Raw genomic sequence first — 26,845 nt, 5'->3', positions numbered from 1 at the left:
ATGATTACTGATCAATGTTGTTTTTTGATGCTAATTCAGAGTAAAGAAATTAATTTTACAACCAATGGTTTGGGCACGTACACGTTGCCTCGTAATTTGCCACTAATTCTGCCATGACAGTAATGGTAATTCTGTCCAGCCGATTTAGCGCGGTTGTTACCTCGATACTCATAATGAGGCCCAACATTGTCTTTACATCTCTCTACAAGGTTCATGATTTTTCATTCATGTTCTACCAGCCTTCAGCAGGTTCCAACCTTGTATTCCAAAGTGCAATCTATGCTTGCAACGTAAGGGATATAAAAAGAGACAATTGTGCAAGGGATGTTTTCACATGCCAAGCCCAGTGGTCAAATTGGGCGGGAGCGGTCAGGAGTGATCGGGACCGGTGCTCCTCTACTTTTATTTACGTTTTATCGTTCCTATACTTTTATTTTAAAAAGAAACCGTTCCGGAACGGTTTTGTTTTAAAATAAAAGTGGAGGAAGAAGTTTAAACTTGCACTTTCAGTGCACTGCACTGGACGTTTCCTTAAACAGCAGGGACATGTGTTTTGGGGTTTGTATTGTGCATGGGAGGGAGCGCGGCGATGGAGTTTGTGGGGAGCGGTGCAGGCCAATAGGGAACATAGCTCCACTACTTCTTTTCCTACACTTCGACCACTGACCATGCCACATGCCATTGAAACAACCTGCCCTTAGAATTTAGGTGATCCTTGAAAATGTTACTCTGCCATTGCAGATGACACATTCTGCTGTCAATATTCTTTTCTGAGAACCCATCATGAAAGAAAAGACTGATAACATCTCATTCCAGAAGGCAAAAGATAACTCAGGCATATAGTAAGAGGACATTTCAAAGGTAATGGCAATAGAAAGCAGTGGAACAGGCAAATCTATCTATTCACATATAAATTCAGTGAGGAAAAAACGCCATCTTGTTTCTCCCGCCCCTCAAGCTCCACGCATCTCCCAAGGAATCATCGAGGGTTACTTGGTGGTTAGGTAGGTTGTTGCTTTATTGTTCTCTGTGATTGTACATAGGAGAGGTTGGAAGAAAACATATCTGAAGGTGTGTTAGTGGAGTTCAGAGTGCTTACCATAGAGCCAGGAATGGCTTCTACCTTGCAGCGGTCACTCTGTCCAGAACCTGAGAAAAATAATAGGTTTACTTTCAATCTCTAATATTAGGACTTCTTGCAGCTGTGAATATGCTAAGAAAAAAAAGTGAATGCCAGCAAGGGCCAGATTACAGAAACGTTGCACTGGAGCGCGACCAGTGCTGCACGGTATTACCACTAGGGCAAAGTTTGCCCCATTTCTAAAAACACTGGGACATATCAGAAAACCCTTGCACTATGACAAAGTGCAATTTGGCATATATAAGCACCAGGACAAAAATTGCCCTACTGCAAGAAAGAAACATTTTCTATGCTTTTTTGTACGAGGGCAAGGTTTGCCCTAGCTTCTTCGCTACATATTAACCAGCGACTTGTGAACAGCTACCTCCTTTTCCATTGTGTTAACTTCCCAATGATCTGTTCTTCTGATAAACAGAACTCCGATGCAAATAACTGTGTTTAATTGTCAGTCTGTTTAATTGCTTGATCACCACCCACTTATATAAACTACTGCACAACATTGGTTTGCACAGCCTTGTACAAGAGTGCACACATTATTTGACATTCAGGAGTAAACTCTTGAGGCCTGAATCATGGAACTTTTAGCGCAGTGACAAGTGACGTTGCACTGCCGCAAAGTCACTTTACACTGCCAACAAACACCCCTATTCACAGAGCTGTGCGAAGTGTATTTTTTTGCACCATTATCTTTAGTACAAAATCACTTTGCACTGCAAAAATACACTGCAACTTGCCGTGAATGGGGTGTTTGTGGGCAGAAATTCCATGAATCAGTCCCTTAATCTCGCCGATTACTGCATTAGCTAGAAGTTGTAGGCATATTATCAACTCCTTCAAAAGAGGAGAGTCCAGCTTTTATATCCCGGTGCCCATTTTCAGAAAGGGCGATTCCATTACGGCAATATGCTGGTGCTGTTATTTATACTTGTTTTTGTGCACATCCCTTGAGTCACCACGCTTTGCAGTGTTAAACCAGCAGCAGGAAATCAGAGCATGCAGAGGCACTCCCCATGTCCCTTGCAGTTCCTGATCTGCATGTTAAAATAAGTGATCTCTGAGGCATGACCGTTCAAATGAGCACTATGTCAGACAGCCATGCTAATTTCCCACTTCTTCCTCTTTACCACTCACTATATGTGTGTATTTTGCTCTCACAGCCCAAGTCAGTACTCCACTCCGTTTAGCACGAAGTGTAAAGGAAATTCAAATGGCAGTCACTCCATTTGCAGTGTCTCCGAGCATTTGCCGTTCTGCCCAATTTCAGCCGATTTATTTCCAGCCTGGTTGTATTTGCGAGCAGCCTGCCCGGCGCTTAATGCGCACAACTGAGGTCCCAAGAAGTTTTGATGTCCTGGCAAGTCAAGGAGGAGTGGGTGGGGAGGACAGGGCAGGGGAAAGTGTCAGAGCCCATTCTGGTGGAGGCAGGTAGAGGACCATGGATCAATGGTGGAGTTGCAGCAGTGTTAGGGCCAGTACTGGTCGGTGTGCTCTCACAAAACATAGGGGAGCTGGGAGCAGTTTGGAGGAGAAGGCCCTACAGAGGGTTGCATAGGTGTCCCGTACACAACAGGAGGTTCTGGGAGAACGGACACGCAAAATGTGTTTTTCTGCAGTACTAAAACCGGACCCGGAAATCCAGCTTCAGCATAAATGGCCTGCAGGGGAATACACATGTAACCGATTCTGCATCAAGCAAACATTGATCTCTCGGTCAACAGAATAGATATAGCACATCAAGTCTACCCTATTCTCAGATCCCAAAAGTAAGAAGTATTTGGAGTGAAGGCTGCAAGCTTTTCTGAGTCAGGAATAGGCAAAGTGGCTTGTGCAGCTTCTTGCCCACCAAAAAGATAAAGCTTTATCGATCTTCACTTTTCCAGTAACAAAACCAATCAGTTAAGTGCGCAATAGGTTCAGGAAGACACTACCAGCGTCTGCTTTGTATTTTTCAAAACAAAAGTTGTGCTCCCCAGTAGCTATCCATCCTCCGGCGAAGGGGCAATATGAGCCACACTGCTCACCATAGTCCTGAGGGCTGAATGCAAATTGTTGTTGCCCATCTGGAGCTGTAGCTCTGCCCAGGTCTTTTTACCGGTTGTGATAACTGCTAACCAAAGTCCTGTTTGCTGAATAAAAATAGTTTGCTGCTTTTCTATACGCCAACATATGGTGCTACCTAGCGCCTGCTAGTCCACAGTACTGCCTGCTGTTCTAACCCAGGCACAGCATGTTGTCTAAAGTCACTAATAAGGACATCAGCTCCCCCTTTATGACCACGTGCTTGCACTCTTTCTCACTCTCTCAGCATTCTTTCCTACCCCAGCCAACATCAAACCTACCTGCTCGCCACCATCACCTCACTATACCACTCCAGAACACTCGCCCCATGCCACTATGTCCACCTCTATTAACACACTTCAACCTCACCACTCGCACACAGTCACGTCTTGCCTGGTGCATTGCCCCACTACAGCTAGCAGACTCAACAGACTCAGAGCCCGAACTCAACCTCTAGAACTCAGCTGTCTTCCTACACTTAGTGCATCCAGAAATCTACGATTAGGCTCCCGCTCCACCCACAGGTACTCCCCACACAGCAAACGCCCTATCATACCTATATTTACACCCTCTCACCCGAGTAAGCCACTCATCCTACCCACACCCTTTACCCTAGTCTCAGCCACAACACCCATTACCATAGAGACTAAAACATCTCCTATACCACTTATCAAATGTACCCGCCTTAATGTTTGCTCCCTCCAAGCACATGCCTTAGAAATACACAATCTCCTTACTAATCTCAACCTTGACCTACTCGCCATCACAGAAACATGGCTACATGAAGCATCCAGCCCAGCCATCGCCCTTTCTCTCCCACCAGGCTATACCATCCTCAGACACGACATACCAGCCCACCTAGGATGCGGAGTAGCCCTCATTTCCAAAGACACCCTCCCTCTCAGACGTATCAGTAACCCACCGGTCAGCAACTCTGACATTCTGTCTGCCAACCTTACGCTGTCCCCTAACAGCACCATCAACATCCACATGCTTTACTGCCCCCCCCAGGTCCTCCCTCAGAATTTCAGAGGCACCTTATCCATCTACTTAGTAACAACCTACAAAGCTCCACCAAGACTCTATTACTTGGAGACTTAAACCTAGGGTTCAATGACTCCAAAGACAAAGCTGCTGTTTTTCTCGCCAAAGAACTCCTTGACCTAGGTTTCACACAAAAAGTCTCCAGTCCCACACACTCCAAAGGCAGCACTCTGGACTGGGTTGCAGACCATAACTGCTTCATCACCATCATCTCCAATACAGCCATGCCTTGGACCGACCACAACTGTATTGAATTCTCCCTTCCCATCGCCGCTAACTCTAAAACCCTCATCCCTGCCCCCGCAGCAAAAGTAAGAAGCTCCAAGAAACTCACCCAGGAGAACCTTCGCCCATACCTGAATATCCCAGCACTAGCCCCGCCTTCTCCAATGATCCCAACACCTTAGCAGACATAGACAGAGATACTCTCACCGAAGCTATCAACTCAATAGCACCACTTGAAAGTAAAAAAGAAAAAAAGTCCCTGCATGCCAATTCAAGGTTCACCGAAGAACTGCAGTCCCTCCATTCCCGCAAAAGGGAAGCTCTAAAAAATTGACAATCTAACTCCAGCAACACTGCTAAAAACTGCTTCGATTTAATCTCTCGCCAATACAAAGCCGCTATCACCAAAGCCAAAGCTAACTCCTTCAATGTCCGCATCTCAAATGCCAACTCGCAATCTAAGGAAATCTTCACTATCTTCAATGAGCTCATCTCACCTCCCAAAACCCCAGAAGAGATCATCAAAAATTAAGCATGGTGTGCCAGTATTCAATCTGCCATGCTAAACAAAATTGATCTCCTTCAAAAAAATAATCCAGGACCATTGCAAAACCCTACCTAATCACCCTGGTCCCAAACAAACAGCCTCCACTCCTTCTCCAACCAACTTCACTAAACCCCTCTTCTCTTTCAGTGACATCACTGAAATAGAAGTTACCAACCTCCTCAAAAACCTAAAACCCTCCATGTGCAAAGGGGACATAAGTCCACCTAAGCTCATCAAGGAATGTGCCGACCTTCTTGCACCGCTCCCAACAGCCTTTATCAATGCTTCCTTCAGATCATGCATGATCCCTGCAAGCCTAAAAGAGGCATGGGTTCCCCCCTCTTAAAAAAAAACACCACTACAACCTAACAACTACCGACCCATAACCACTGTGCCCTTCCTCCTTAAGATCCTGGATAAAGCCGCCCATAGACAGATCCAACACTTTCTTGAAGCCCACTCCATCCTCGGATCCAGACAATCTGGCTTCCTCAAAGGACACGGCACGGAAACAGCTTTGCTGGATCTAAAAAAATCAGATCACCGAAATCATGAATAAAGGAAAGCCAGCCCTATTGCTACTCCTTGACCTCTCAGCTGCTTTTGATTTAGTGGATCACAAGACTCTCACTTCACACCTTACCCATTCAACTAACTTCTCCTAAGGAGCAGCTCTCTGGGTCACCTCCTTCCTGGAAGGCAGGGCAATGAAGGTATTTTCTAACATAGCCAAGGCAGCGCCCACCACCATCCACTGCGGAGTCCCGCAGGGCTCTTGCACAGCACCCACAATGTACAACTTGTTCACGAGGCCCCTCTTTGACAAGCTCAACGCACTTGGTATCACGTATACTAACTATGCTGATGATACCCAGGTACTCCTCCCACTCACTGGATTGTATAACAAAGACTCTGAAGCACTTCACCTAATATACTCCAACATCCAGGCCTGGATGGCGACAAATGGCTTCTGTCTCAATGGGGAGAAGATTGAACTCATCATATTAGAGCAAAAAGCTACTGTAGCTAAACTCCACAAGCATGACTCTAACTTCACCATTGATAATACAATTATCTCTGTCTCTACATCTGTGAAGACCTTAGGGGTCTACATAGATTCCACACTATCCATGACTAGGCAGGTCAGCACCATCACCTCCCCCTCAGCACAAACCACCAAACTTATAAACACCATAAAACCATACCTATCTAAGCCCAACTGTCTATGTTTGTTTGTTTGTTTTATTATTTATATTGCGCACCAGACCCAAAGGTATTAGGGCGTGAAGGCATAAAGAGGTCTGTTAAGCGTATGTTACATAGTAGACAGGAATAAGTACAGGTATGGTTACAATGCTGTATGCATGAACAACAGGTAGGCGGATAGGTATATACAGTAACTACACAGAATAAGTGTGAGACATATATATATATATATATATATATATATATATATATATATATATATATATATATAACAAAAGCAGTGAGGTCACATATATACAATAAATGCTAGGAGGTTGCAGGTGAGGTAAAGTCAGACGTCATGTTCCTTTAGCCAGTGAATGAGACTAGATCTAAATTGTAGGTAGCATAGATCTTCCCTTAAGGCAGGGGGGAGGGAGTTCCAGTATTGTGATGCTTTAACGGGGAAGCTACTCCCACCGGATTTAGTATGCTTAAATCTGGGTACTAATAGGAGGTTAGAATTGACTTTTCTTAGGGGACGAGAGGCTGTTTGTCTAGTGAATCTAGCTGTGAGGTATTGGGGGACTGATTGGTTAAGACATTTATGTGTCAAATATGCAGTTTTGAGGATGATTTTATCTTTCATAGAAAGCCAATTGACGGATCTCCTGAGGTTATATATATGGGCATTTTTGGGGAAGCTTAGGGCCACTCTCAAGGCATTGTTTCGGAGGGTCTGAATTTTGGACATAATGTATTTGTTGCTGCCTATATATATATATATATATATATATATATAGGGCATTGCAATAGTCCAATTTGGATAAGATTAGGGCTCTCGCTAAAATAATGCAGTTGTTGGGTTAGAGCAAAGGCTTGGCTGCTCTGATTAGCTTGCAGGTGTAGGAAGTGGCAGAGGCCATAGCATTTACTTGTTTACCAAAGGTAAGCATAGAGTCTATGTAGAAGCCAAGGGTTTTAACGACCTTAGCCACAGTAATGTTATTATTGTCAATTATGAGGGATGAGTAGTTAGGACCTCGTTTTTAAATGTTGGCTGGGGTACCTACAATGAGGAGTTCTGTTTTGTCATCATTCAGGCATATCAATAGCTAGAGCCACCATTGGTGCCAAACTAGACTATTGTAATGCCCTTCTATCAGGAACATCTGAAAGAAAACCTACACAGACTCCAAATCACACAGAACAATGCGCTACGAGCAGCATTAAGCATCCCCAAAAGGGAACATATCTCCCAGGCCAGATATGCAGCTAAATGGCTCCCGGTTAAAGAGCGCATCACTTTCAAAATCCTCACCCTCACCCACAAATGCCTCACCCTCTCAGCACCATCCTATCTATCAGAGACCATATCTAAATCCACGTCCAAACGGCCCATTAGGACTCACTACACTAATCAGCTTCACACCCTGCGCACCAACAGGTCTAAAGCTGGCAGCTAGGCTTCCCTACATTGCAACCAAATTATGGAACGCACTACCCACTGACATTAGAACAGAAAACTCGCTCCTTGCTTTCCGAAAAATAAAAACGTCTCTCTTCATCTAATCCTTGAATGTTTTTCTCTCTCTCATGCCTGTACTGTAAACTGCATTGGTTTTGGGCTTGGTGGCACACCTTGTCTTGTGCTCTTTGGCTTCACCTATCCTGTCAGATTCCACCACCTCCTGGAGGGCATGGACGCAACATTTCAAAGAACCACATCTGGGCACCTGGATCATGACCACCAGCTACACTAGAATCACAAGGATGCAAACTACTCAGTGAGAGGGAAGCTCCAGAAGAGTCCCGCCAAGAAGCAAATGACCTTTATTTCCCCTGCAATGCACACCCACCCTCCATGATGCACTGCAACTTCTCCAATAGCTCATCTGCCACTCAAGTGAAAGAACCCGGGGGACCAAAGGAAAATGTAACCAGTGAAGGGAAAAGATGCAATCTAAGAGCCATAACCCACAAGAGGAGATTTGAATACTTCAAACGTTTGTCCTGATCGCGTTCTTGGGGAATATTTGAGAAGGTTTGGAGACCAAGGAGGTTACCAGCTGCCTAGTAGTGCCTAAACCTTTTTAGTCTCCCAAGAGATAGGCCAGGGAGGCAGTGACCCAAGCTGGAGCTGTAGCTTAAATTCTAGGTGGAAGCCATACAATCAGGTTTTGATCACACTGCTCCCCTGAAATCAAGAGATTGCAATACTTATAACTGACAAAATGACAAATAACCTATATTATTATAAAGTGTGATGTCAAAGAGTCAATAGAATGTGGTGGAAGTCTGCTACACAACATTTTCTCCCAGACTGTACATAAATCCCAGTGTGCTTCCTAGATGGATATTTTAGTAACTCATCAATCAACCAATCAAATTCAGGCACTGAGGGTGGTGATGTCAACAGTGTTGGGTTTGGTTGTATTGTAATGGCCACGCATGTACTTAAAGGAATAGTGCGCTCAAAAATGTTATTGTCAGAGCGTTCGGGCATGTGTTTTTAAGCATATGTTGATCGATCATACAAACATTTCCTATGCACCTTACGGTAGTTCTCCTCACTATTACTCATGCAGGGCGCGGCCATCTTGTGCTAATCTTATCCGTTGCTGAATCGCCCTAAGGTGAACTGCCCTGGCGGCACTAAATCATATCCCCCGACACTGAGGCTGACATCACTAGACGCGTACGGCCCATTTCACCATACCAATGCACGTCTCGTGTCAACGTTCTCTGCACTCGAGCTAATGACGTGTCTCCATGGAAATGGCAGGACGCCTCTTTCTTCAATAAGTATAAACAGACCACTTCTCATCTGACCAGAGCAGAGTTGCTTTTTCAATCGTTTCACTCTCTTTTTTTGTGTATCATGTGGCTCGTTTCTGCTCTCTTCAGCTATCTTCGTACCTTGTAGCCCGTGCAAACAGATACTAGTACTATCACTACTATCTATTTTAATCACAGAATGGCAACAATACAGCCCTACCAGTACGAGCCAGAGTATTCCGAGTTGGAATTACTCGAAAGAGAAAGATGCGGAAACGAATGGGCTTCAGACGACAGTTGGGAGGACGAATCACCAGATGAAGAGCCTGAGCCTAGTCGCATGGACGACGTCTTCACCTGGCGTACCTGCAATCGGTGCGAGGTCATGCCAACCGAGGAGGAGAACTGCTGCTGCCAAGAAAACTCTGGATGCTTGTTCTACATATCGGAAGATGAGACACGGCCACAATGCGTTACCGAGCTGCATGACTTCAGGGCAGCCTGCCTCAAATGGTCCGTGCTGAGGATTATGATGGTGCTTATGCACGAACTTCGTGTAACAGTTCGCCCTCACAATCCAAGTAACGAGTAAGTGTACTCTAGATGTGATGTCACTTAGCCCACTAACATTTCATATTTGTCTCCTATATTGTCGTAACTCTGATGTATCACTGCCAAATGAATGTAGTCTTGAAATTCTATACATCACTCGCGATTTGGGGAAATCATAGTGGTCATCTTATGTGTCTTTCACGTACAACCAGGAAACAATATTTCTCTGTGTTCCAAATGTAATGGAATGCATAGTTGTTCACTTTTGTAATGTGTCTACACTTTAAAGTCCAAGTTGATTGATCTGTGAAGTAACATTTGTACTGGCAACAATGCCATAGTATACAAGATTGCTTTTTCAACTTTGGTTTGATACACTTATCTTGTTCATTTAAATATAGTTTGTATCTTTCTCTTCCACAAGTTGTACAGGCTTATGGCCTATCGTGTGTTTACATGGTGGCTTCATGGGAGGCTTGTACACCGCGTTTGACGAGTAAAACCGCTTTTGACATTGGTGCCATTAAAGACACATTCCCCAGTGACAGCAGTCAGTACAGGGGATTTTCCCACACTGTGCTGCAGCCCGAAGTATATAATGTGTAGTACATTTGTGCCATCAACATCAGCAACAAAATAAAATACAACTGAACTTTTATGAATGGTTGTTTCAATTTTTCAGTGAATCAAGGACACGCTCACTTGTCCTGGCAGGGCTGACTGGGTGGGAACAGCCGAGGTGCGAAACACCATGTACACTTCAAATGTATCTTATGCACAGGGGCCATTGTTCACATGGCCTCCCCAGACCCAGTGTCTCCAGGCAGGCTCCCCTGAAGCAGACCGCACCCCTTCAAGCCACATAAGTGCGTCTCTCACTTCAGCGGTGTTCCGGACCTTGTCTGCAAGCCTCATTCCCATCCACCCGCCCTCCATTATCAACGGCAGTTCACACCAGTGGATGTGTGCTGCCAAGGGGGCTTGTAGGGTGGAACGGCCAAGGTGACAAACACCATGTACACTTCAAAGGTATCTAACACGCAGGGGCCATTGTACACATGGCCTAGCCAGACCCAGTGTCTCCAGACAGGCTCCTCCCCTGAAGCAGGCCACGCCCCTGTGATCCCCATAAGACCACACCATATACACGTCACTCATTCACATACACACCCACTTTTCTAATTCTTTATAAACCCATTGATATTTATCATGAGAACATCTGTGAGCACTGCAAGTCAACTTGTGATCGTGCTACCTGAGAACATTTGTGAGCACTGAAAGTCAGCAGGTCATTGTGCTACCTGTGAACATCTGTGAGCACTGGAAGTCAACTGGTGATCATGCTACCTGTTCTCCTGCTACTAACTACCCTGCTTGCTGAATCTAACTGTTCTTTGGTCAAGGTAAGGGCAGGTCACCTAATCATCTCTTCTTGATCTCTAAATTTCTATCTATTTCGAACAAATGTACCCAGTAGTGTAATGTTCATTCTTCTCATTGCCTTCACCATTGTCTTCTGTTTAATTTGTTCTGTTCTCGATATATAGCAATTGTCATCAGTGTCAATTGGGATAGAATTGCATCCTTCGTGGATCGTGTCTATAAGCATGTTTCCATTTGATGCATGAAAGTACATTCATCAGACGAGTAACACGTTATGATTTGCATCACATCAATCAATTCTCTATGAAAGTTACACTAGTGTATAGTCGAATACGCTACACAGGTTTAGATTCTGTGACCAAAACAAACATTGTATAGAAAAATGTATGATATAATTCCATCTTTCTCACGCATTCATGTAAAATAATTTTTTAACTATGTGTACTTTTCTTTTGACAGATTTTTCAACAATGACTCCTTGTATGGTTTATGGTTGCCGTTCTAAGAACCATACCAAACCTAAGAGCACAATAATGCATATATTCCCGAGGAATATAGATCTAATAAGAGAATGGTTCAGATATTGTGGATTTGCGCCAGGCGAGCTTGAAAGTAGAGCCCAGGATGGCTTGTGGGACTTGAGGGTATGATCGATTTTGCATCTGCAGCCTGCACTTTACCCAGAATATGACGACCAATCCCAGTAAATAAAGAAGTATCGACTCAGAGCATCTCGTAAATTGCTTCCAAATGTAATTCCAACTCTATTCATGCACACACTGCCTCGGGTGAGTCACGGTCCATGAATTAGCTGTAGGCCTTGAGGTACTGAACAGGTAACTACATGAACGGATTGGTACTTTCGGGGTCAATGTTTTTTTACTAAAGTTTACATATGCCCAGATTGCATTGCTTTATTATTTTGCTAGACATCTGTCCGTAGTTTTAGGAGCATCATAGAAAATTATGTATCAACACAGAACACTATGCCATAGTGCCCTTCAAAATAAGCATAATCTTTTTGTGATCGGTAGCTTCACATGTCAATCCTTTTAGGTGAGCATATTAACTGAAGCAGAGACTATCGGAAGTGATGACATCACCGACACATCCAGAATACCAATGGTGAGACATACAGACTTGCTGAAGTTCATATTATTTAGAGTTGGACCTTCCCACATATGTAATGCAAATCTAATTTTCCCTTCACCACTTCTTGACAATGCACTGAAAATGAAGGAGCAAGATTCTGCATCCATTTCTTTTCCGGAGTCAACAATACATTTGAGCGCCTATCAGGTAGTTTTATTTTGCTTTTCGATTACGGAAATGTATTATGTTGTGTTACAGGGCGATGCTGGTACTTCGACTACAATTACATCATTCTGTAGAGCTGGTCCAGAGCATGAGGTATGTGTACTGACAGTTCCCTTGAATGAAAGAAAGTAAATCCTACATCTGATATTATTAGACAGTGACATTATTATAAACGTGCATCTTTTCAAACTTTTACCTATTCAATTCTAACGTTACAATTTCCACCCTAATGCTGAATGCAATTGCAAAATGCTTGAGTGCAACATTACAATCAGTAGGTTTTGCACAGTGATCTCTGATCGAGTACACTAGCCATCAATCAGGTGAAATTCGAAATGTATATTTTGACTACATGACATGCACTGTTTACGAGGGTATGTATGTATGCGATGAAAGAATTTGATTTCAATTACAATTGACTTTTATTTAATGAATATTCTATTCAAGGGTTCTATACAAGGTTAGGAATTAGAAGATGGGGTAAATGGATCAGAGGTGGCGGACCAGCATTCTTGTGTGATTGTTACAGTGAAGAACACAGTTTCACAGACAATCAAGAAAACAACGGTAACTAACAATTTTGTTTCCGAAAAGTGGTTTGGGCTGGTGTTGTCTTCATAACATGCTTTTTGTTCAAATCTAAAGTGCCATATACTGTATGCTGACTTTACACTGAGCATTCTTTTACAATCCATCTCCTAGAGGCCCAGAAGAAAACAAAGTATGAGGACACAGGCCACAAATGAAACCAAAGATGCTGTTTGCCAAACAGATTTCACCATGGAGCAACTATTATTTCAGTCGCGGCGTAGTCCAGTCAATAAGCAGACTAGAGATGTGTATGCCCAATGGGCAGAAAATGAATTGAATGTGACCGGTTAAGCAAGCAAAGTGTTTTTGGACCATTGCTAAAATGTGAGAACTTGACAAGATGAAGAACTGAATAGAAGGAACATGATTTTGAATTACTCAGTGACCACTTCACCCAATCTATACCCGGAAAAAAGGGGCACCCAATAAACAGTCAACATTGATGGTTTCTCCAATTCATGTTCAAATGACACAAGCTGAAATAACAGATGCTGAAGCCTCAACACAATTGGACAAGGAACTTGCCTAAGATCTCAACTTCAGTGTGTCCTGTTCGGCCGATATTTCCACCACAGTTGAGTCACACACCACATTCATGTAGGAGCACAAATACATTGTATTTGACAGCTGCCTGGTAGAGATTATACTGATGCTGAAATGTGTCCATTCATTGAGGGGGGAAGTGTGCGGGCAGCCATTGGTGAATGTAACTCATGTATCATAAGGCACTAACCTGAAAATCCAAGCCACCTCTGGCCAGCTCCATGTTACATTTTCATGGTCCGCTCAACCGATGTTGGGCAAAGTGCCAGCTGGAAATCTACTGTGTGCAGCAGCTTTACTTTTCAGTTGCTCTACTTTTAGTAAGTTGTCCAGTTTCTGTCAATGTGTTGGACTCCAGTTCCTTTCTAAAACGCAGTACTACAATTATCAACGAGAATATCTATTCCCTGCTATTAGTGAAGCTTGGAAAATTGAACAAATGTCAATTGAAATGGCATTCTCTGACAAATGGTTCAGGCTAGCTGGCGATGGACAGTGTGAGAGCCCTGGAATTTCAGCAAAGTACTGCACATACCACTTTCAGGACATGGAAACTAAGAAAATTGTGAGTTTGGTGGTCGTGCAGGTGTCCAAATGGAAATCCTCAGTGGCCATGGACAAACATGGCTTTATAAAATCCCTGGAAGTTCTCCAATCGAGGGGAATGCAAATAGACCTCATAGCCTTGGACAGACATGTTTCAATAGCCAAGGTCATGCGAGAGCAGTTCCCAAACATTCACCATCAATGTGATGTATGGCACGTTGCCAAATCAATCAATAAAAAAAAGTCACAGCTGCTGGTAAAAAAAAGGTTCTGAAAATATTTTACAGTGGTGCCAGTCTTTAAGTAGCCATCTTTGGTGGAGCTCCAAAACTTGTGGTGGGTCTGTGGAAATTCTTCTTGAAAAATGGCACTCATTAATGCACCACTGTTCCAACGTTCACTCTTGGATAGAAAACCTACATTTTCACCAATGTGCACATGGACCTTTATCGGAGGAGCAGGAACGCAAGAAGAAGTGGTTGGTTCCATCTTCACCTCCACACAAAGCTTTTGAGAAGATCGTGTTTGATAACAGTCTATCAAGAGATCTGAAGGGACTCACAGAATTCTGTCACATGGGAGATTTGGAGGTGTTCCACAATATATGCCTAAAGTACAGGCCCAAGAGATTGCATTTCAGCAAAGACTGGGATGCAATATCGGGCACTGCTAGCGGTATTAGCGCATAATGAGAACAAAGGGAGAGAACAATCGAGGACTGCAGGAAACTTTGGGATGCTTCGTTACAAAATGACCTTTACGAAAAGAAGCAAAAAATGGGTGGTCAAGCCAATATACCAGGAAATGGAATTCGATTTTGTGAAAGATCTCACTTTGACTGTGTTGGACATAAATATTCATGGAATCGCGTATGAATTTGTTCCTATGACACATACATTGCCATAAAACATTGCAAACATGCCCTGTCCACCAAAAGCAAACCTCAGGGAACAGTTCACTTCCCTGTTCAAATGATTACCAGCTATTTATTTGTTCAACAATGTTTATATAAAGTATCCACATAAAGCGTCCTAATTGTCTTTTGAAATGTATCCTATTTGTCAATTCTTTTTGCAAGATGTGTCTTTTGTTGGATGACATACAGAGTAACGCTGTGCTTTCACACTTCCTTCTTTCGTCAAGCTCTTGTGGGTTCTTCACTGATCGGGGGACGGTCAGATGGATATTGGCATGAAAGCAACTTTGGGGTCCAAATAGCGGAATAAATACGCCTCCCACAAAGGAATGAGACCTAGGCTAGATAAGAAACTTGGCAAGCAAGAACTACTGGCTGTAAGCAAAACAATGCATGAAAGGGGGTTGTTGGTGAGAAATATTTGCATTAAGGGGGCATGTGTTAGGAGTCGTTGCTATCGGATGCCTTATCAGAGGGGCCGATCTTTGATTTGCTGCCTTTGGAGTCTTACCACTTCAAACACAGTGGGTTAGGTGTCAGTCTTACCAAAATATATGACCGCTCCTGATTAGGTATATGGAAGGTGAATTTGAGGTGTTGAGGGGGTAGGGTCTGGGGACCCGATGCGTTCAAAGGGAACAGGGGTCATGGGTTCAGGGGACCGCAGCCTGGCAGGAGATGGCATGAGTCAGTGAGCAGAGACGGATTGTGCACTAAGGTTGGAGCAGGGCTTGCTCTGACATTCTCATACGAGCACATTTTGTCAGGGCTCGAGACTGAGCTGACAAGTGGTGGAGGCTGGCTGTGCGAGGGGCTGGGAGAGTGAGCAGTTCAACAGAGGGACTCTAAAAATAAGGCATTTGGAAGTGAACTAAGTGTAAAAAAAGTAAATCATTAGAAATGTTGTGTGGCACTGGTGTATGCCAGCAAAAAATGTGTTTGTTTTTCAAAAATATTTCACATGCCATGTTGGTCTGCAGGGCTATTTCAGGGCTATTCGCTCCCATGGGAGTGAAGGTCACTGCTATTGAATTTTGCTTGTGAGCTGTGCACACCCACGCATCCTACACAGTATAATGCTCTATTGTTTTTTGTCCTTGGAAGAAAGGGAGGATTTGGAATCGAATTAATTTAGGGAGGCGTCTAATACCATCAAATATAAAGTTCACCATTCCAAAACCAGACAAAGTAACATGTAATTTCATTTTATGAAAATTCGTTGATCTGAACGGACACTCTGCATTACGCCAACAGAATGGAAATTCTGAATATTATGTACGTTTTACTGTAGATGAGTTTATAGACGAACGAGTCAAGGTTTCATTTTCTGACCGTTTTTGCTGGCTTACATTGTAATGGGTTGCTGTTTGTGGCATATTGCAACGACACGTAAAAACAACCTGTGTGTACTTGTCTTTGTCCTGGGCACATGGGCAGTCCAGCACCGAAATGCATGTAGTCCTCATCTGGGTTCCCCCAGGTTCAACCAACGGCAAATTCTACGCCAATATTCTGTTAAAATGCCGTCTATGTGTTCTTCAAATTCTTCCGTCAGCTTCCGCATCCCATTGCAAGCTAAATATACTGCATAGCACTAACCTCTCAAGCACATCGTAGACTCCAACTTTCCACAATGTTTTCTCTGTGTTTCCACTGTTTTGTATTTGTGTTGATCATTAATTTTCACACAGTACAGAATTAATGGATAAATTGATAAATTAGAATAAAGAACGGCTACTGAGACACATTTCTGTATTGTTTTCTACACAGCTACATCCTCCCATTCTGCGACTGTCATCAGTTCCAGATACCAATTGATGGCTTCTTCAGCCGCCAGCTGCAGATGCACTTAGATGGCTAGATTACAATCATGCTGTTTTGGGACGATCGCCCCAGGCCGATATGCCCTTTCACAGGAACAGCAATAAGGAGCAACCTGACATCGTTTACAGTGGTCTAGCACCAAGCTGATACCAAAGCCTTGTGATTCACGCTGCGTCCAATGACCACCTTATACCCAAAGGAACACCGTGTGACTGACGATAAACATTTGTGGATTGAGAACAAAGCATGAAATTACCAATGTGGTTGAATATGGAAATCGACGGATGTTCTCTGAACATTTATTGTGAAATAAAAGCACATTATAAATTGCAGAGTATTGCGGTCTCCTTTCAAAATAATGTTTTGTATACAAAATTGGGACGCGCTGTGTTGTGAGAGGATGTTTGTTGATATTTTGGGTCCTGTGTCAACTGACACCAACACGCAGGTGATGACTGGGAGCGTTTGGCTACGCTGCGCAGTATTGTCATGAAGAGAGGTGGATAATATCGCTAGGAATGGTGATGTGAGCTTCAGGGGCGGGGGATATGATTTAGTGCCGCCAGGGCAGTTAACCTTAGGGCAATGCGGCAATGGATGAGATTAGCACAAGATGGCTGTGCCCTGCTGCCTGAATTCACATGTGTGAAAGTGAGGAAAACTACAGTACGGTGCAGAGGAAATGTTTGTATGATCGATCAACGTATGCTTAAAAACACATGCCCGAACGCTCGGGACAGTAACATTTTTGAGCGCACTATTCCTTTAAGAAATTACACCAATATTGAAATGATCCTGCGAGATACAGGTACTTGGAGCTCGTTTGCTCTTCATCAGGGTGATTCTGCAACGTGACCTTATCAAAATCAATATTTTACCATTATTTAACAGTTGTCAATTTGTAAACAGCAATGCCTCACCTCTACATTTGTATCATGCAAGATAACATTTAGTAGAAGTGCACATTCTTTCTAAAGTGTGTATTTGTGTTGTGATGTTATATCATCATATGTCTTCTTGACTTTTTCAAACCGACGTAATTCTTTTTATATTCAACTAGGCCTGCACATTTCTTGACAAATATCATTTTATGTGACTATACATATGTCCAGCATACACACTTTAGGACCACAGCACAAGACAGTATAAACAATAAATACATGATGCACCAACTCACCGCTTCATTGAGTTGGTGTGTCATCACATTCTAAACAAGAAAGAAAAGAACATGTTTAAAAGTAAATAGCATGACCCACACCAGTGAAACAAACCTAAGGGTCACAGCCAACTGAGTTGATTCATAACATTTGTTATCCCTTAATCATTAGCAGACATGTTATCTTTTGCCAAGGGAAAATCATAATGTCTGCCAGAGCATTAGTGCATTGATGCATTATACAAAAAGATATAGAAATTGTAGTCCTTTGTCACAGATCCTCGGAGACGAAGAATAGGAGATAGGGTTCTGTCAAAGAATAGGAGATAAGGTTCTGTCTGGCAGATGATTTGTATCCATCAAGAACATTTACTCAGATTATGAGTGATTTTATTTTGGCCTATCTTTTGTTAAATATTTGCCTCAAGAAATGGTACATATTTGCTAAGGTATGCTTTCAGTACATTCAGATAGTCAGCACTTAAGTCATATGATGTGTGAAATTCCATGTGGAGGCAAACCAAAAAAAGACATGGCTCAAGAAGTAAAGGTTCTTGAGTCATGGAGGAATTGGTGAGTTACCAAAAGAGTAACTGATTTAGTATCTGTGAATGGGCTAAAACAGTAGTGCCAGTGTAGTGCAAATAATTTACTCTCAAGTTTCTTCTTCTTGTGGAAATATTGAATTGGCCCAGTTTCTGTAACCTCAACAAAATGTTGGGGATCTGCATTGGGATACACATCAGTAGGGACTAGGGGTTTATCAACACCAGAATGGGGATTTACTCCTTGGTCTAAAATAACAGTTTGAGGATGGGGTAAATAATAAAGTGTCATAGGGATCTTCCTCAGGTGCCCTAAACACAAAACAGTGTCTGGGATGTATTCACATGTTGCTTCTAACTCTGGTCAATGGTATGTAGTGCCCAGCCACTTCACATCTCAGTTTACAGTCACAGGGATATAGCCCCAACTGCTTCTTAGTCATACGTTGTCTGTGCATGAATACAGCGTTATGGTTGCTATTTGTAATCCATGCCAGGTGGTCGAAGCCTGTCCCAATTCTTCTTGATCCCTTGCCTCCATCACAGCTTTCACAGATTGGCAGCTTGGCAGCTTCCCCTCAATGCCTCATTTCTCTGGCCTTATAAAGGCCATACTGCAACCCTTAACTCATTGGTTACGTTTATGAGGAAATTCCTCTCCGTCACTGACCAGAAGCTCAAACACACTATTATGCTAACTCTTTGCTCTGCACCAACAAACAGTAGAATGCAGCTGCACCCCTCAATTAATTTGGCCTAGCTGCATACATACTCATGTCTCCACGTTCACCTCAACAGTTTTTAGAATGCAGCTGTACCCCTCGAAATCAGCCTAACTGCACACATAGTCCCATTCACAATCTCCAGCGCCACCAGAATGCAGATACCAAAGTCCATTGGTCTTGTGGCACACATTCTACTGATCCCACACAACCACCACACCACACATAGCACTTGTATGCAGCTACACACCACTTATTCCACACTGGATGCACACATCCCAAGTGCACCCAAGCACGTTTTACTACATTACTCTCTCCACTGACCTGGCCTGCAGTCCCTGAGGGTGTTCAACCGACTGCGCTTTGGAATCATACCAATGGTAAAAGTGGCATACAAATGCCCAATAACATAACTCCATGGGCAGTGGGGATTGAGGAGAAAGGAGGCGTGCGATTTGCCATCTAGAGCTGTAGGAGGATATTTACTTCAGAGCTGCATCCTTGATGCCGAGAGTAGAGTCTAACCACGTGGGCGGGCTTGTCAATGGCGTCTAGCTGATGGGGGGGTCGAGTAGAACTAGGGCGGCACAGCCTTCTGGTCATCCCAGGAGCAGACAACACATAATTCATTTCCTCTTGAGCCATGCGGGATGGGCTCTTGGTTTTAATCCAAGTTACTAAAACTCCTAAGAAGGCTACACACTATTCTTTGATTTCTTCAGCTGTGAAGTCTTGTGCTAGGACTAGATCATGTGAAGTTTATCCATGTGTCTCATTTAGCTAGAATTGTGAAGATTAACCATGTGCCACACTTGGATAGATTGTGAAGTTTAGCCATGCGTCAGACTTAGATAGAATTGTGAAGATTAGCCACTTGTCACATTAGATAGATTGTGAAATTAACCATGCGTATCACTAGATTGAATTGTGGAGATTAGTCATGTGTAACAATAGATAGGATTGGGTGAATTAGCCAAAGAGAAGAACCTAGAAAGTAGCCAATGTATTAACCACCCCGCTTCTACTTTCTCAAACACACCACCCAAATACTATACATGCCCACTGGGCTAGCCAACCTATACCCCAACACAAGTAACACAACCTTGCAACAAACAAACCCGAACACTGGACACAACAAGCCAGTGCTCACAACCTGAAATAGCTGCCAATCTACACGTAAAATACACTGACACACTCCAAATTAACAAACAGTCACATAGAAAACAACCCAGGCATTGGAGCTTACCCGTACTGATACAACAACCCATGCACACAGCCAACCATCTGCAAGCCAACACACACATATGCCAGTTTCTCCTGGTTCTGGACCTATTCTATCACTCTACCCTCACTAACCAACCCCGTCCTCTTTCTTGCAGAGCCACGGAAGCGCCTGGAGACATCCCTTGATTGGTAGCGGTGCGCAGTATAAATCACATAACATAACAAACAGTGATCTATATTTGGATGCTTAGATTTGCCCAGTGTGTTGCCATAATGTAGGGGGATTTTACATGTTTCAGGCATGCTGTTTATCTTTTATTCAGTAATGCTGCGGGTCCATGATTATTTGAAGCAATTAAAAGCCAGGCATCCACCATTGTGTCAGGAAGAAGTCCCGTGCACTGACAAGTTCTGAATTGTGCTGCATCAAGCTATAGACCCCAAAAATAATAATTTGATGGAACTTGCTTCCAATAAATATCCAATGTGATATCCAATTCAGTACGCATGATATCCATGTTAGCCATTCCTTTAGAATTCAGTGTGTGCAACTTTAATTCTGCATGCACTTCATGTTTATAAAGAACACATTTTCTCTCGGTAATGTTGCTTCTGATGGATTTCACTCCGCCCGGATTCCTCATCTTTGATATTACCTCTCAGCACAAGTGCTCTTTGGAAACCTTTCCACCACCAATTGGTACTGAAAGATGTTTTAATCGGGCAACATGTCATTCAGGGAATTTTCCCCACACCCCAAATCAAGCGTGCACAATTTCTATTTTATTAAGCAATTTTATTTTTAACCTGGGACAAGCCAGTTTAATATCATCGATTCCCTGCAGCCTCTCTCACCTTTCAGGAAGAAAACACACAGGTTTGAATAGAAATCTCTATTCATTAACAATAGAAATAATTAAATCAATTTAAATATAAACATATTATCATACACCTATGAAGTCTTAATGTCAATGGTTACTACAAGAACATCCAACCTAGACAAATATCTATTTATTTGGAATAAACATGTCCTCTCTACTCAATAGACATGTGATCTTCTCAAACAACATTTTTTTAATTAGATATTTCGTTTTTTAACAACCTTTATATATCAACTGACAACATAAAACAAACATCTATTTCCGTTTTGATAAAATTCTTTAAATTCATTATTAAAATCAGACTTATTCACAACTGAATATTTCATTTACAAATGAATTTCATTGAATTTCATTGTTGCAAAAATTAACGGCAAATGTCCCCTATTAACAGTGTAAGACAGCAAGTCTCCCAAATATCCAAATATCTTGTTCTGAGGGAAGTAAGACCTGTACAAAACAGTGTAATATCTTTCCAGTTTTCCACCTTTCCCTCTACTAAGCAAAATATTCCTGTAAGATCTTTCATTTCATGTTTTCAATCGAACAAGATCTGCTTCATATGCTATAGATTCTTTCAGAAACTCATGAAATGATGTCAATAAACAGAACTGGGATACTTCATCAAATGTTTAATTAGAAAATTATATGATATGCCATTCAGATCGTGCAAGTGTGACAATGCCAATTGCAGATGGAAGGGAAGGAGGGATGTGCCAGGGAGAGGTAAGGGTGAAGTGCAATCAGGGCAGCATTGCTCTGAGTAAGTGCCGCCAGGCCAGCACAGATCTGGGTAAATGCATATAGGCTCTAGCCTTTGCATTCATGATTGCATATAGTTTGAATGTATTCCTACTTAAGTCAGTCATGATCCAATCTTGTTGCCATAACTTTATTTTCACAAACCCCGGGTTAGCAACTAGCTGCTCTGCTGATACCTCAAAATAGTTCAAAATTGTAACACATTTACATTTCCACTGTTCAAATGGTCGGGCTACTTCCTTCACATTATCAGTTTTTAAAATGTGAAAAGGCAGAGACATGTCAGGCATAATACATTTAGGGTATAATAAAAGAGTTTTTCACGTTGTAACGGCATATATCGATATTAAGCCCAACTCAGATCTAATCACTGAAATCGTAACTCCATTTCGTAAACGTAGTAATCTCCTCCAGAAAGCACCATTATTTGTGGTGTGGTTGTCCATGTTTTCCATGAGAGGGATAAGAAGGCCTCTGCTCTATATCAACATGGTATCACTTTAGATTCATAAAAAGCAATCACTGGGAGCATCGGAAATCTTCCATGTTTTCTGTCTATCAAGATCCTTTGAGCGGTCAGATTTAAAATTTTTGCCAACATTTCCAGTTTCAGAGGATTGTCATTTATACTGGAATTAATACAAGGGCCCACGTTGGTCGTCATTTTTACTTGTTTCAAAGCCTCCTGCTTCAAGTGCCATCTAAATGTTTCCTCCTCACTGGGTGTAAGATCAGAATGTTTGTTTTGTCAATATTTATCTCGAAACCATTCTTCTCCATGTATTCTTGGAGGCGATTCAATCTGTGCTGTAAACCAAATGGAGTTAGATCTACAATGAGAAGGTCTACATAAAGCATCCATGCCAATGGTTGACCATTCATTTTCGGGGGGAAAGCAGAAGCTAATTTCAGAGTCTCATTCAGATCAGACATATATAAATTAAATAAAATTGGGGCCAGCAGGCATTCTTGTTTAAACCCTGTATAGGTGTTAATTTCCTTGGTTAATAGGTCCAGATAGTCTAATCGTATCTGGCTCTTTGTAAATGAATATAGGGCCCTAACTGCCAACAATACATCTTCCGGGCAGCCCCATTCCATAATGTGAAGCCATAAAGTTTAACTGTTAACACTGTCAAAAGCTTTCTTTAAATCAAGAAAGGCTAGATTCCTGTTTAAGCCATTTCTAAAGGCCCTTGTCTTAAGCGGATTTAAAATGAACAAGTTCAAACTGGTTCCGACCACTTTTACAAACCCAGTTTGGCAGGGGTCCTATATGCCTACTTCATTGTCCCATTTCTATAAATGTTTCAAGATCATTGTGGCACATAGCATTCTAGGAAACTCAATTTAAAAACAGGCTACTTGATAGTCTTGTATGTAAATCATGACATCACACTAAACCATCCTCTTCATATTAATTAATGAAGAGGGCAGCCTCAAGAGAGTAAACTCTAAACACAGTTTTCCCTCCCATGTGATCTGATGTTATATGAGGTAGTCAAATGTCTCTCAGTCAGTTGTATACAATGATGCTAGTCTAATTTGGGCACAATGTGATGAGTGTGTGTGTGTATTATGAGGGTGTGCACTGATGTAATTTGGAACCTGATCAAAACAAGTGTGCACACACCCCACACCCCTCAAGCTCGAATCCTGTGCCAAAACCATGAACTCATGCCAGAGAGAATAATCTAGACATGTGAACTTATTATTTAACAGTTATTAAGTTATAAACACATACATTTAGCATAAAATGGGAAAAGAAATGCAAGTTTGTAGATCACAGATACTTAGAGCACAGTATCACGCTCCTTTTAGCCAACACCCAGGATCCAGCTCAGCTTAAAGACCAGCATCCATTTCTCTCTGGATGGCTCCCCTCTGCTCAGGCACTTCCCAGGCTTCTCTGGTCTGGACTACACTCCCTGTGCCCTCCTTTTCCGATCAGCCATTAAGTGAGAAGGTGGCAAGTAAGGAATTCCACTTAGAGGCAAATCAAAGCCAGGGCAAGTGCTTGTGCATGATGCTCATCCATGCCAGAGTCCCTCACGATCAATGCATGTGCAAACTTTCACCAGTTTCGGCAACCTTCCAGAACCTTCCTTCAATGCAAACATGTTTGCTGTTGGAAGAACCTACTCAGTATCGATCTAAGTCACTCCTACCCCCTCCCATCCCAGAGCCCAGCTAATATTTGGGAAGCAGTGCTCTGGAATGCACCTTATCAGATACTGCTCGGGTCAGACTGTCCTTTCTCATTCAAATGTGTAGCTGTATATGAAGGATGGCAGAGCCACTGTTGTGAAAGAAACTTGTTTCAGGAAAAGCCAAATACATGCATTGCAATTAACCCCTAGTGAACAAGCTCTACAGGCCCTGCATTCTGCTAGTCAGTGTCTCTTACAAGACTGGCCATCTAGGTGCTATATTGCTTTTTGTTTGCTTTTTCGTTGTCTGATACTTTGACACAGCAATCAACTTCTCAGCTTAAAATAACAGGCTCACTGGCATGGACACTAGGATATATGAACCACTAATGTGCATTTTTTCTGTGAAGAAATATCTATATAGTTTGCAAAATTAAACAATTAACATAAAATATTGTTTTACATCCAGCTGATGCAATTTTTTAACCCTGAACAGAAAAATAAAAAAATCAATAGACCTTTCCTTCAAACGGTATTCATGAAAATGTGATTTGTGAGACAGGCATGATATCAAGAGAGACACACACTAAAAGGTATTTGTTTTAAAACCTTTCATTACTAAGGGTACTGAGGTGGTAGAATGCCTGAATGGCCCTAACTCTAAAAGGGTGGTTCCCTTTACCGATGTGTCTAATGGCTGCCGTCGTCTATTAGTCCAAAATTAAAGTCTCCCTGTTTCTATACTTATGCTTGCCCTCACACTGTACAAAATGTGATCAGAAGTTTCTTGAAAAGGAAAAATAGTGGTTCAACAAAAATAGCAAATCCAAAATTGGCTTCAGGTGGTCTCCTTACCAGGTGCAATTTGGTCAATGGCACAAAGAGGGGTTCCCTCACCAGGGCTGTTCAAACAACCTTCTCCACAGGGCCCTTACAGTGAATACAAACACCTCCAATGTCTCTGAGTTCCTTGGTGGCACCCAAACTACTGTCAAAATTGTATGTTTTCAGTATTTGTATGTTTCATTTTCTGATGCTGATTCTTAGTCCTGTAAAGACATAAATAGAACTAAACTAAGCACCGTGATGAGTTCCAAGGTATCGTTACTGCTTCCATGGGGGGGGGCTTCCCAAGAGGCCAGGAAGGTGAGGCAGATACCCGATAGTTCTCCTGGGGGTGGAACTCAGTGGGTGGATCTCATAGGAGGAAAAACACCCTGTGGGACCGGTGACAACCATATCGGGACAACACAGTTTCCCTGCCTTCATACAACCTTAACAGCAACCCCTTCCCTAGTAGGGTAATGAGTTATTGTCACCCTACCATGTTGCTAGAAATTACTGAGACTATGAAGAGCAAAACAGCAAAACTGACCCAAGCCCAAGGAAGAATAGGGCGGAGTTGAAAGATATACTGCTGACAATCACTGAGACAAGGAAGCGGTGCAAAAGCAGAGAGAGTACTAAGGTGAACCAAATTGAACTGTCTAGTGGTTGCCAACTCCATATTGGCCAAGGTGGAGTAGATATAGAAGAGGGAAACAAGGAAGTTTGGTCAAGCACCCCCATCAAGGAGACAGGAGCAGGAAAGCTGTAAGCTGCTGAGAAGGTGCTGTGGACTGGTCTGCCCATCAGGCAGACAGGGAACATTTGCCAGCAGGCAAACGAAGGAGAGTTGGATAAGGCTGCCAAATCTTCACTGGCAGAAGGAAGGTCAGATCCTCCCTGGAGGATCGAAAGCCAGCTGGCAGCTCGCCGGAGAGAACAGGAAAGGCTGACAGAGCCTCGCTGAACACATGCTGTGTTCCCCATTGTCCAGGTTGGAGAATGAGAGGTCAGGGAGAGACCAGGAGTTGAACCACATGGTCGGACAGAGAAGCACACGCTGTGAGGGATCAGACCTGGGAATGCTGCGAGGACACACAGAGACTGCTGGAAGGTGTGCAGAAGCCCACAGCAGGAAGAAGTAGTCCAGTCAAGCCGTACGAGCAAGCTGGAAATGCCACAAAGGGTATCTGGGTTAGCGAAGCGATTGGTAGACAAAAAAAATAATGAGGGAGGTGGTTGATGAAGGCTGACAAACCCCATCTCCCTCGTACCAGTACTTGAGAAAAACAAAGAAAGAGACATATGCAAAACAGTGCCTGGCTGTTTAGTAAACCAGGACTGGGTGCGACATGCAAGCAACCTGAGAGGGGGGTCTGGAACCCTTACAAAGTCAGGAATCCCCAAAAAAACAGTGCATTATTGTCTGGGGCCCAAACAAAGTTGAGGAAGCCCAGCAAGAACATCACACAGGGGTCAACGACCCATATCAGTCAGAGAAAGCTACACCACAAGTCAGGGAGATCTTGAGACAATCCAGAGGGGTCTGGGACTCACACAAGAGAGAGGTGCTAGAGGTGAAGATAAGGGGATGAGGACCAATTACCAAAAAATTGGACATTTTCTGGAACACTAAGCAAATCCACAGTCAATTCTGGCAGGATAGTGAACTAGACTTGATGTTATATTTGTGAACCAGAGAAAGAACCAGGGAAGAGACCCCCACTGATACTTGGGAACTGTGTTTCTGTGAAATAAGGCAGACTGTAAAAGAACATTCTGTGTTTTCGTAGACAATTGGAGGACTATCCAACATCAACAACTTTTAAGTTAATGAACAACTCACATTTTCTAATCAAGAATTGAACATTTGTGTTGGCATTCAGAAGGAGAGAAGCCTCCTTCTGGATCAAGAAGACACCCTGTTTTTCAA

The 26,845-nt window shown here is 42.8% G+C and overlaps 1 protein-coding gene across 2 annotated transcripts in view; it reads right to left on the bottom strand.

The window, feature by feature from the left end:
* Positions 1-26,845, bottom strand: part of SNTG1 (syntrophin gamma 1) — a 2,735,678-nt gene that overhangs the window by 683,639 nt on the left and 2,025,194 nt on the right. Inside the window, exon 13 of one of the 2 annotated variants that reach the window (XM_069621032.1) lies at positions 17,828-17,857. The exons of the other annotated variant lie outside the window; for it this stretch is intronic. Within the exon in view, the coding sequence (XP_069477133.1) occupies positions 17,828-17,857 (30 nt within the window). The remainder of the gene's footprint in view (positions 1-17,827; positions 17,858-26,845) is intronic. 2 annotated transcript variants of the gene reach the window in all.

Source organism: Ambystoma mexicanum, chromosome 5q (assembly GCF_040938575.1).
Source record: "Ambystoma mexicanum isolate Mex_15411 chromosome 5q, UKY_AmexF1_1, whole genome shotgun sequence".
NCBI lineage: Eukaryota > Metazoa > Chordata > Amphibia > Caudata > Ambystomatidae > Ambystoma > Ambystoma mexicanum.
The sequence above is the reverse complement of the archived record's forward strand: the minus strand, read 5'-3'. Positions and strand labels throughout refer to the sequence as shown.